Below are 13,226 nucleotides of genomic sequence, written 5' to 3'. Positions count from 1 at the left end.
TTTTGTTTACATCTTTCTCTCCTGCAAGGAGAGACGGATAGTGGGGTTAATTTACTAAAACTAGAGTGCAAAATCTGGTGAAGCTGTGCATGGTGGCCCATTAGCTTCTAACTTCAGCTTGTTCAATTTTGGTTTGACAAAAAACCTGGAAGTAGATTAGTTTCTATGCAGAGATGCACAAGATTTTGCACGCTCTAGTTTAAGTAAGCCTAATGTAACACACATTCCAGCAGGTTGTGAACCCATTCAGAGGTTCAGTTGGCTTCCCACAAGCAACATAGCAGCACCAGGGACTCGAAGACCAGTGAAGAACTGACCTGGATGATGGCAGTGCTGGATCTTTGGACTGGTAAGTGTGTGTTTTTTTAAAAGTCAGCTGCTACAGTAGTTGTAACTGGTTACTTTTGGGTTAGGTTTTTAACCTTAATGCATTCTCTGCATTAGGGTATAAAAAACCTTCCACTGTGCGTTCCACCCTTCTACTCCCTAACACTTACCTGCATTGATCTGGCGCTGTGTTGTGCCGTGCCTGGTACAGGCCTTCTCTCCCTGGTCTCACAGGCTTTTGCGAAGTGCAGGAACCATTGGCAGTGAGCACGTGGGGAGAGGGTGTGAGGCCGAGCTGCATTGCGGGCACAAACCCGCACGTCAGCCCCCATAGCAAGCGGCTTGCCATGGGGGCAGACACAAAAGAGGGGGAACCAGGATCGCCGGTGGGGCCCCATGAAAAGGAGGTAAATCATTACACAGAGCAGTTATTATACAGGATTTATATAGTGACAACAGTTTGCACAGCGCTTTACAAAATGAAGGTAGACATAACAGTTACAATACAATTTGGTACAAGAGGGAACAGAGGGCCCTGCTCGTTAGGGCTTACAATCTTCGAAGAAGGGTTGAGTGATACAAAAGGTAATAGCTCTAGGGGGATGAGCTTATGGTGGAAATTAAAGGCAGTTTACTAGTTAGAAGCAGGACAAGATAGGCTTCTTTAAAGAACGGTTTTCAGGGATGGTCTAAAGGTGGACAGATTAGGAGATAGTCTGATAGATTGGAGTAGGGAGTTCCATAGGATGGGAGAAGCTCGGGAGAAGTCCTGGAGGCAGGCATGGGAGGAGGGGACACAGGTACTAGAGAGCAGAAGGTCTTGGGAGGATCGAAGAGAGTGGTTTGGTAGATATTTTGAGACCAGGTTAATGATGTAGCGGAGGGCCGAGTTGTGGATAGTTTGTAAGTTGTTAGTATTTTGAATTTTATTCCTTGGGCGAGTGGAAGCCAGTGGAGGGATTGGCAGAGAGGTAGCAGACACTGAACGGTTGGTAAGGTGAATGAGCCTGGCAGCAGTATTCATGATGGACTGGAGGGGGGATAACCTATGTAAAGGTAAGCAAATGAGACAGGAGTTGCAGTAGTCAAGGCAAAAGATAACCAGGGAGTGAATTAGGAGCTTTTTGGTATCATTGGTTAAAGAGAGACGTATTCTGGAGATGTTGCTGAGGTTGAGGCGGCTTGATTTGGACAGGGATTGGATGTGGGCTTGAGGGATAGTTCAGAATCCAGGGTTACCCCTAGCACTCTGGCATGTGGGGATGGGCTGAGTGGTTCTATTAATCCTGACCGATAAAATCAGGCGAAGAGGCACGCGGGGGAGGAAACATTATGAGCTCAGTTTTGGATAGTGTGAGTTTTAGGAAGTGGTGTGACATCCAGTCTGATATGTCTGTTAGTAAATCGGTGATACGTGAGGACACTGATGGGGTGCGTTGACCAGTAGAGAGATAGATTTGTGTGTCATCAGCATAGAAATCGTATTGGAAACCATGGGAAGCTATCAGCTGACCCAAGGAAGAGGTGTAGATCGAGAATCGGAGAGGTCGTCCAAGGACAGAACCTTGGGGGACCCCGACAGTAAGAGGAGTAGGACAGGAGGAGGTAGAGTTGTAAGTGACACTGAAGGTACGGTGAGATAAGGAAGATTCGAACCAACGGAGAGTACACTCATGGAGACCAAGAAAATAGTTTATTAAGGAGGAGAGGGAGGTCAACTGTATCAAAGAGTAAGAGTACAGAATAGTGAACATTAGTTTTAGCAGTTATCAAGTCGTTTGAGAATAACCTTCTCAATCCCCTTCAGTCTGGATTTTGTCCACAACACTCCACAGAAATTGCTCTCCTAAAACTCACAAATCTAAACCTATTTGTAAAGTCTATGTTTCTTTTTTTAAATTAAAATAAGCAATCACTTACATTTTTGTACAAAATGACCAGAGCTCCTCTTTAAAAGCCGCTCTGACTACAAGTGTGCTTCCACACCATCCCCTGCAGTATGGTTATCTAATCTCTCTGTATAACCTGTATGTAGCATCAGCACTGTGCTGTGTTCCTGCAGCAGTACAGGGAATTCTCATCCCATCTGCAACCACTGATTAGTGTGTTCTGATGATCTAAATCGTAAAGTATAGGTCAGAGACTTGATATTTATAGCCCTGAGTTATATACCAGTACCTATTTTCTTAATTTCTTAGGTGTAAATTTTGCTTGTAATTTGCTTATTCCAGGATATTTACTCTAAAGTATACACTATATTGCCAAAAGTATTGGGACTCCCCTCCAAATCATTGCATTCAGGTGTTCCAATCACATCCATGGCCACAGGTGTATAAAATCAAGCACCTAGGCATGCAGACTGCTTCTACAAACATTTGTGAAAGAATGGGTCGCTCTCAGCTCAGTGAATTCAAGCATGGTACTGTAATAATAGATTGCCACCTATGCAATAAGTCCATCCAAAACATTTCCTTACTCCTACATATTCCACGGTCAACTGTTAGTCATATTATAACAAAATGGAAGCAACTGGGAACAACAGCAACTCAGTCATGAAGTGGTAGGCCACTTAAAATGAGAGAGCAGGGTCAGCGCATGCTGAAAAGCACAGTGCGCAGAAGTCACCAACTGTCTGCAATCAATAGCTAAAGACCTCCAAACTTGGTGTGGCATTCAGATTAGTACAACAGAGCTTCACGGAATGGGTTTCCATGGCTGAGCAGCTGCATCCAAGCCTTACATCACCAAGTGCAATGCAAAGAGTCAGATTCAGTAATGTAAAGCACGCTGCCACTAGACTCTAGAGCAGTGGAGGCGTGTTCTCTGGAGTGACGAATCATGCTTCTCGGTCTGGCAATCCAATAGACATGTCTGGATTTGGCGGTTGCCAGGAGAACGGTTCTTGCCTGACTGCATCGTGCCAAGGGTAAAGTTTGGTGCAGGGGGGATTATGGTGTGGGGTTGTTTTTCAGGGGTTGGGCTTGGCCCCTTAGTTCCAGTGAAGGGAACTCTTAAAGCATCAGCACACCAAGACATTTTGGACATTTTCATGCTCCCAACTTTGTAGGAACAGTTTGGGGGCTCCATCCTGTTCCCACCTGACTGCACACCAGAGCACAAAGCAAGGACGTGAATGATCGAGTTTGGGGTGGAGGAACTTGACTGGCCTGTACGGAGTCCTGGTCTCAACCCAATAGAACATCTTTGAGATAAACTTGAGCGGAGACTACGAGCCAGGCCTTCTTGTCCGACATCAGTGCCTGACCTCACAAATGTGCTTCTGGAAGAATGGTCAAACATTCTCATAGACACTACTAAACCTTGTGGACAGCCTTCCCAGAAAAGTTAAAGCTGTTATAGCTGCAAAGGGTGGGCCAACTCAATATTGAACCCTACGGACTAAAACTGGGATGCCATTAAAGGTTATGTGTGTGTGTAAAGGCAGGCGTCCCAATATTTTTGGCTATATAGTGTATATCAACCAAGTCTATAATCAAAGAATAAAATGGTGAGCGCAAAACAAAAAAGGAAAAATTAAAGCAGCTAGCACGTGGCAAACCCGCTGTGTCCACCAAAACAAAAAACACTATATTATCAATGTGCAGCACTAATAAAAATGTGTATTATAATTAATGATGACCAGTGTGATAGTAAAAGAGAAAGGAAACATCATAAAAAAGAAATAGAGAATAGTGAATACTCCAATGAAGAAACAAAATGGACGGTATAACAAATAAAAATATATAAGTCCTCTAAATATCATAAAAGTCTCAAAAATAGTAATGTGATCAAATAAACAAAATGCAGTGACTTCGCACTGCACCTCCACCATAATACACTCACCAGAAGTAAGTAGCAAGTAAGCCCAGAGCGGAATGACACTAAGGGGTGTTCCTGCTTGTTCCTCCTGAAAGTGACCCGCTTAAAGATGGGATCTCTCCAGAAGCCAGTGATACACCAAATGAACAATCAAAAGAGTAGCCAAGTCTCCATCTCCAACCCGCGGTGAACCAAGGAAAGGGATTCCTCCTAGAGGGCAAGCTCGTAGACCGAGTCCGGAGACAGTATCATATAGTGTAGTATTTTTTATTAAAAAGATAGCAGCCACGTGGAGCATAAAATCATCAATGGATAAAAAGCACTTACAAAGATGGCCGCCGGACCATCACGTGGACGTATCAGCGTGACGTCGGTACGCAGGCTCCTCCCTGATGTGTTTCGTGTGCACGCACTCTCTCAAAAGGGATCCACCTAGGTGGATCCCTTTGAAAGCGTGTGTACAAAACGCTTTAAAGTGTAGCCTGCGTGCTGACGTGTCCACATGATGGTCTGGCGGCAATCTTTGTAAGTGCTTTTTATCCATTGATGATTTTATGCTCCACGTGGTTGTCACAGAAGTCACTACATTTTGTTGATTTGATCACATCACTATTTTTGGGACTATTATGATATTTAGAGGACTTGTATATTATTTGTTATACCGTCCATTTTGTTTCTTCATTGGAGTATTCACTATTCTCCATTTCTTTTTTATGATTTTTTCTATTACGATCACACTGGTCATCATTGATATTAACACACATTTTTATTAGTGCTGCACATTGATATTATAGTATATCAACCAAGTTGATTAAGACATACTGGATTGAGACACCAATCTTTATGTATTGAAGCAAATTTTAGTTTGTTTAGTAAAACCCTTTCCCCCGTTCAACATCATGCAATATAAAATGTGTTTGTGTTAATTGTTGGTATATTAGATGAATAGCAAGTCAGGTTTGTATGGAGATTAATTAGCATGATGGTATCATTTTCCCTTATTTGGGAGCACTAAAATTCCAAATGATATTTACTTCAGACAACTATGGGATCTGGGGAATTTTTACACTCATCAACCGAACTACACTATTTTACTGACAAAATGACAATAAAAGCACACAACATAGTTACTTTGTACACAAATATATTGTTTTCAACAACAGCAATACATCCAATTGTTTTTCAAGCCAGTGAAGGTAGCTCCTACAGATCTGCAAATGTAAAGTTACATTGAAAAATGTGAACCGGCAAGTGTGTATTTTAGCAAACCTTTGCTATAAATATAGCATTATGATACAGTTAACGTTTGCATGAGGAAAATACGCAAGCGAATTTTCATTATGTACACTATTTAAAATAACCAAAATAAAAACTGATGTTACTGCGCCCTTCTGGCCATTAGCATTTCTCTAATGTTATCTTCAGCATTCTTTACACTTCGTTCCAGATAAGCCTTCTTTTCCTGAAAAAATAAAAATAAGCATATGAAGTATGCTTCACAAACGTACCCTCTTCTCATGATTTATTGCTGTGTTGATAAAATATAAAATTCTATCCAAACAATACAGCGACAGAACCTTTAATTTTTCACAAAAGCACTACAAAATGACCACTTAAAAAAAAAAAAAAAAAAAAAAAAAAAAAAAAAAAAAGCTTAAATTATTTACTTTTCTTAACCTCATTACTTCAAACAATATAAGCATATAAAGGGGGCGTGTCTGACTTCCTGGTAATGTCCCAGGTGCTTCAGGTAGCCGAAGGCCCCTTAGTCCCAGCAGGGAGACCTTAATACAGTTCTCTCTCTTGCCCGGATAGATTCTGTACCGACTCAGTCTATTTTTCCCCTTTGGCTAATTGTATGTTAAAATAAAACTTGATTTATTGTTAGCACTCGAAGTACCCTCATAGCTGGGAATAATCCCAGAACTACATACACCTAGGAGACTCTTCTTTCCTATTTAGTGTTCAGCTCCCCATCCTCTCTGCAGCTAATGACAGTAAATTACAGCAGAGGAAGTTGGTGCTGCTATAACCTCCTTTACCCTCAATAAAACTCCAGGGTTGGATGGATATCCAATTGAATGGTATAAAACATATGCTTAGTATAATGCGCCATAAGTTATCGCCCATGTATTATGAAGCGTTTGAATCTGGAATTCTGACTTTTTCCATGCGTGAAGCTTTGACTGTATTGATACCGAAGTAGCATAAGGATCCGTACTGTAAGTCCTACAGGCCCATTTCCTTAATGTACATGCAAACATTTTAACGAAGCTTCTGGCTCATTGATTGAATTCAGTCATTACTACATTTAATGCAGACCAAACAGGCTTCATACCGGACCGGTCTATAGCTATTAATCTTCGCTGCTTAATTAGTAATCAAGTCTCCTCTGGGGACCCAGATACTAGGATTGTGTTGTCTCCTGATGCGCATAAAGCGTTTTACTCCACTGAGTGGCCTTACTTATTTGCGATCCTTGAGCGGCTTGACTTCGTTAAATCTTTTATAACTTGGGTCAAACTTATGTATGTAACCAATTGCTCGTTTAAGGGTTAATCAAATTACAGACACCATTCCCATGTATCGTGGCACTACGCAGGGGGTGATAAATGATATGCACAGAGAAACAAAGAAACAGGCAAAAGAAGATAGTGTAGTATATTAAAAAACTGTAGAGAATTTATTGTAGAGAAAACTGCAAAAGGTCGCAGGGTGAATGTCATAATGTGATAGACCTGGAGTGTCAGCACCAGTTTGCCTATGTGAGATATGGTTGCCAGTATCGAAAGTTTGGGCACCCCAGCTAAAAATTTGTATTAATGTGCATAAAGAAGCCAAGGAAAGATGGAAAAATCTCCAAAAGGCATCAAATTACAGATTAGACATTCTTATAATATGTCAACAAAAGTTAGATTTTATTTCCATTATTTTCACTTTCAAAATAACAGAAAACAAAAAAATGGCGTCTGCAAAAGTTTGGGCACCCTGCACTGCCCCCTTTGCAAAGCTGAGACCTGCCAGTGTCATGGATTGTTCTCAATCATCCTCTGGGAAGACCAGGTGATGTCAATCTCAAAGGTTTTAAATGCCGAGACTCATCTGACCTTGCCCCAATAATCAGCACCATGGGTTCTTCTAAGCAGTTGTCTAGAAAACTGAAACTGAAAATAGTTGACGCTCACAAAGCTGGAGAAGGCTATAAGAAGATAGCAAAGCGTTTTCAGATGTCAATATCCTCTGTTCGGAATGTAATTAAGAAATGGCAGTCATCAGGAACAGTGGAAGTTAAAGCAAGATCTGGAAGACCAAGAAAAATATCAGACAGGACAGCTCGCAGGATTGTGAGAAAAACAATTGAAAACCCACGTTTGACTGCACGATCCCTCCAGAAAGATCTGGCAGACACTGGAGTTGTGGTACACTATTCCACTATAAAGAGATACTTGTACAAATATGGTCTTCATGGAAGAGTCATCAGAAGAAATCCTCTTCTACGTCCTCACCACAAAAATCATCGTTTGAACTTTCCAAAATGCATCAGGCTTGTCTATATGTTCATTTGCAAACAAGTTCTGTGGACCGATGAGGTTAAAATTGAACTTTTTGGCCGGAATGAGCAAAGGTACGTTTGGAGAAGAAGGGGCACAGAATTTAATGAAAAGAACCTCTGTCCAACTGTTAAGCATGGGGTTTGAGCAATCATGCTTTGGGGTTGTGTTGCAGCCAGTGGCACAGGGAACATCTCACGACTAGAAGGAAAAATGGATTCAATAAAATTTCAGCAAATTGTGGATGGTAACTTGATGCCATCTGTGAAAAATCTGAAGTTAAAGAGAGGATGGCTTCTACAAATGGATAATGATCCTAAACACACCTCGAAATCCACGGGGGATTACATCAAGAGGCGTAAACTGAAGGTTTTGCCATGGCCTTCACAATCTCCTGACCTCAACATAATTGAAATCTATGGATAGACCTTAAAAGAGCAGTGCGTGACAGACAGCCCACAAATCTCAAAGAACTGGAAGACTTTTGTAAGGAAGAATGGGCAAAGATACCTCAAAACAAGAATTGAAAGACTCTTGGCTGGCTACAAAAAGCATTTACAAGCTGTGATATTTGCCAAAGGGGGCAGTACAAGATATTAACTCTGCAGGGTGCCCAAACTTTTGCAGACGCCTTTTTTTGTTTTCTGTTATTTTGAAAGTGTAAATGATGGAAATAAAAACTAACTTTTGTTGACATATTATAAGAATGTCTAATCTGTAATTTGATGCCTTTTGGAGATTTTTCCATCTTTCCTTGGCTTCTTTATGCACATTAATACAAATTTTTAGCTGGGGTGCCCAAACTTTCAATCCCCACTGTACATACTATAACTGGATACTAATATTTATGGGTAGCATAGCGGCTAAATGGTTAGCACTTCCGCCTGGCAGTACTAGGGCTGTTGGTTCGAATCCCAACCGCGGCATCACCTGCCTGGAGTTTGTATGCTCTCCCTGTGCATCTGGGGGTTTCCTCCGGGTACTCCGGTTTCCTCCCACACTCCTAAGACATGCTGGTAGGTTAATTGGCTCATATCTAAATTGGCCCTAGTATGTGTATGTATGAATGTAAGTTGGATACCTTAGATTGTACACCCCTTGAGGATTAGGGACTGTATAATATATATGTAAAGCGTTGCGTAAATTGACAGCGCTATATTAGTACCTGTAATAAATAAAATAGGTAAATTTGATCCAGGGAATATCAGATTGCCTCTTTGGGGATCAGGTAGGAATTGTTTTTCCCTGCTGGAGCAAATTGGATCATGCTGTATTGGGGTTTTTTGCCTTCCTCTAGATCAACTGTGGGTATAAGACTGTGTGCAACACCTGGAAAAAAGTATGGAATCACCACTGTTGGAAAATGTTCATTCAATTGTTTAACCACTTTCCCGCCAGAGGATTTACCCCCCCTTCCTGACCAGGCCATTTTTTACGATATGGCGCTGTGTTACTGACATTTGCACGGTCATGCAATTCTGCACCAAAATGAAGTTTATGTCCTTTTTTTCCCCACAAATAGAGCTTTCTTTCAGTGATATCTGACTGCCTCTGCATTATTTCTTGCGTATTATTTGACTTTTTGCTGTCCTGTTAAAAAAAAAAAAAAAAAAAAAAAAAAAAAAATAATCTAATTTTGTCATAAATGTAGGCCAAAATTTCTTCTGTTACATGTCTTTGCACAAAAAAAATCCCAATACGTGTAAATTAATTGGTTTACGTGAAAGTTATAGCATCTACAGATGACGGTATAGATACTGGATTTTTTTTTTTTTAATACTAGTAATGGCAGCAATTAATGACTAATGGCGAGACTGTGGCGGGCATTCTGACACTGGTGGGATCTAACTGTCACTGACATCCCCATTGACACTAATACAGTGATCAGTGCTAATAAAAAAAGCACTGTACTAATGACACTAGGCAGGAAGGGGGTTAACATCTGGGGCAATCAAAGGGTTAACTGCATGCTGTTTCACAGTGTGCTGTGTGTGTGCTTTACACTGTAAACACACTGCTTTGTATGACTATGCTATGTAGAGCAACACAGAGCAGTGTGCAGGAGCTGACAGGGGAGAGATCTGTATTGTTTTATATACAGGTCTCTCCCCCGTCAGTGATACGCGGTGATCGCCGGTTGCCGGCGGTGATCGACAGGTGATTGCTTTTCTTTAGCCCACTCCACCTTGTTTTTTTCTGTTTAGGAATTGATGGTTTTCATTTGGCTCTCTGTATGTAAATCCCATTTCCTTTAGGGGATGTCTTCCAGTTCAGTCACAGACATTGATTTCAGTTTCTGCTCATTTATTCATTTATTTTGTGCATTTTCTGTTTTCAAGGCATATTGCTTTAATTACTTGCCCTCTAGAAGATTTACCCCCTTAATGACCAGGCCTCTTTTTGCTACTTGGCGTTGCACTAATTCAACTGATAATTGTGCGGTCATGCAATGCTGTACCCAAACGAAATTTACGCCTTTTTTCACACAAATAGAGCTTTCTTTCGGTGGTATTTGATCACCCATGCGCTTTTTATTTTTCACACTATCAAACAAAAAAAGACCAAACATTTTGAAGAAAAACAATATTTTTTACTTTTGGCTATAAAAAATATATAGTAAACTCAAAGTTAGTTATAAATTTAGGCCAAAATGTATTCTGCTACGTGTTTTTTGTAAAAAAAAAAAAAATCCTAATTGTATATGGATTGCTTTGTGTGAAGGTTATAGCATCTACAAACTATGGTATAAATGCTGCAATTTATGCCATTTTTTTGCTATACAGTGCTGTGCTAGTTTAACTGACAATTGCACTGTCATGAAATTTATGTCCTTTTTTCACACAAATGGACCTTTCTTTTGGTGGTATTTGATCACATGTGCGCTTTTTATTTTTGGCGCTATAAACAAAAGTTTTGAGAAAAAAAAATGTTTTTTGAAAACGATATTTTCTCATGTCTGTCATAAAAAAAAAAAAAATTCCGTCATAAATTTAGGCCAAAATGTATTCTGCTACATGTTTTTGGTTAAAAAAATCCCAATAAGTGTATATTTATTACTTTGTGTGAAAGTTATAGCATCTACAAACTATGGTATAGATAATGGTATTTACACAGCTTTTACTTTCTGACTGCCCATCACATTTCTTAAGGTGCCAATATGCCAGGATAATACAAACACCCACAAGTGATGCCTTTTCGGAAAGTAGACACCCTAATCTATCTGCCGAGAGGCATATTGAGTCCATGGAAGATTTATTTTTTTCTACAAGTTTCTTAAAAAATGACAAACACTTTTTTTTTTCTTACACAAAGTTGCAATTTAAATGATATATTTCTCGCACAAGCCATGGGTATATGTGGAATTACACCCCAAAATACATTCTACTACTTCTACCGAGTATGGGGATACCACATGTGAGACATTTCGGGAGTCTAGCCACATACCGGAGCCGGAAATCCAATGACCACTTTGAAAGCCTGAAAGTGCGTAACTTCCTCATTTCACTTCCTCACTACCTATCACAGTTTCGAAAGCCCTGAAATGATAGCACTAACCCCCCCCCCCCCCTCCATGACCCCTTTTTGGAAAGAAGACACCAGAAAAAATGCAAAAAGAGGCATGGTGAGTATTTTGCAGATCTCATTTTTTCCTCTCAAAGTTTTGAATTATAAAAAAAGAAAAATGTTTTTGTTTTTTTTCTTCATTTTCCAAACATTTATGGCAACAAACAAGATCTGCAAAATACTCACCATGCTTTTAATCAAATTCCTTGGGGTGTCTACTTTCCAAAAAGGGGTCATTTGAGGGGGGTTTGGTGCTATCCTGGCATTTCAGGGCCTCCGAAACTGTGATAGGTAGTCAGAAAGTGTAATGAGGTAATAAAGCCCTTTAAAAGCCTGAAGGTGCTTATTCAATTTTGGGGTCCTGTACATGGTTAGACTGCCAAAATGTCTCTCCCCCATACACGGGAGAAGTAGCAGAATGTATTTTGGGGAGTAATTCCACATAAACCCATGGCATGTGTGAGCAATAAATCATTTAAGTGACTATGTTGTGGGAAAAAAAAAAAATTGTCATTTTCCAAAAACTTGTGGTAAAAAAATTAATTCTTCTATTGATTCAACATGCCTCTCAGAAAATAGTTTGGGGTGTCTACTTTCCAAAAAGGAGTTGTGCTGGGGGCATTTCATGCCCAGCATTAGAAGTTTATGCCACACATCACTCACTCTTCTAACCACCTGAAGATCAAGCCTTTTCTGATACTTTTTGTTCACATGAAAACAAATCAGTATTTTTTTGCTAGGAAATTAATTTAAATCCCAAACATTACATATTTTTTTTAAAGCAAACACCCTAGTGAATAAAACAGCGGGTGCTAAAATTTTTTATGCCACATAGTATTTGCACAACGATTTTTCAAACGCAATTACAAAAAAAAAAAATACCCTTTTTTTTACTTTTAATGCACAAACACAATATATTGGCCAATCATTTGGTAAAATATAAAAGATGATGGCATGCCGAGTAAATAGATACCAAACATGACACGCTTTAAAACTGCACATGCCCCGTGCAATGGCGACAAACTGCATACGATTTTAATATCCATAGGCATTGTTTTAAAAGCCTTTACAAGCTACCATTTTAGATTTACAGAGGAGGTCTAGTGTTATAATTACTGCCCTTGATCTATCGTTTACGGCAATACCTCACATGCATGGTGCAACCGCTGTTTACATACAGGCACAGGGTCAACGCTTGCCCACACAGGTGTGCAGGGGTGGGGGGTTAGAGGGTAATTTAAATTTTTTTTTTTAAGTTATTTTGATTTTTTTAAATTATTTTTACACTGTCCCTTTCATTTTTTTTTTAATCACTTTTAATGCTATCACAGGGAATGCAAATATCCCCTATAACTTCAAAGGGCACTATCATATATTCTTTTTTGAGAAATCTGGGGTCTATCAGACTCTAGGTCTCTCCTCTGCCCTTACATTATTTAATCAAACCAAGATTGGTGTGATCAGATGCTTTCCCAATTTACAAATGGCGCGGTTTAAATCCTGTGAAACTGAAGTGAAGTGATGAAATGCTCGTAGCTTCCGATTTCTTAGGCTATAGAGATGATTGGCCCCATTCTGGTCTCCAATCAACTCCATGGTCAGCTGGCAGAGACACCGGCTGCATTCTCAGGTTTCCCCGATGGCACGGGACTGCCCGAGAAGGCCGTGGAAGGCAGCGGGGGAGGGCATTATCTCCTGCTGCTTGTAAAAGCAATTGTGCAGCTAATTAGCCACTAGGATTGCTTTTACATGAAAGCTGATCCCCGGCTGAAAAAAAAAATGATACCAGGATGGTGCCTGCAGCTGTAGGCATCATCCTGGTATAACTAAAGTCCAGTGATGTAAAAGTACGTCGCTGGTCCTTGTTGGGTATATATGCTATGTTCTTTTTTTTTTTGTGTATGTAGTCTGTGGGCTGAATGAAAAAGCAGAAATCTCTGCCAGAAAGTGTGTGGTATGCCCACC

At 40.2% G+C, this 13,226-nt stretch overlaps 1 protein-coding gene across 1 annotated transcript in view; it reads right to left on the bottom strand.

The window, feature by feature from the left end:
- Positions 1 to 5,273: 5,273 nt before the first annotated feature.
- Positions 5,274 to 13,226, bottom strand: part of PFDN1 (prefoldin subunit 1) — an 81,029-nt gene continuing 73,076 nt past the window's right edge. The window contains exon 4 of the mRNA XM_089657035.1: positions 5,274 to 5,608. Within this exon, the coding sequence (XP_089513161.1) occupies positions 5,525 to 5,608 (84 nt within the window). The 3' untranslated portion in view covers positions 5,274 to 5,524. The remainder of the gene's footprint in view (positions 5,609 to 13,226) is intronic.

The sequence above is a fragment of the Staurois parvus genome, unplaced genomic scaffold (assembly GCF_062004578.1).
Source record: "Staurois parvus isolate SC_StPar_1 unplaced genomic scaffold, SC_StPar_1.0 ptg000958l, whole genome shotgun sequence".
NCBI classification, from domain to species: domain Eukaryota; kingdom Metazoa; phylum Chordata; class Amphibia; order Anura; family Ranidae; genus Staurois; species Staurois parvus.
This window is presented reverse-complemented; position numbering and strand designations above follow the sequence as displayed.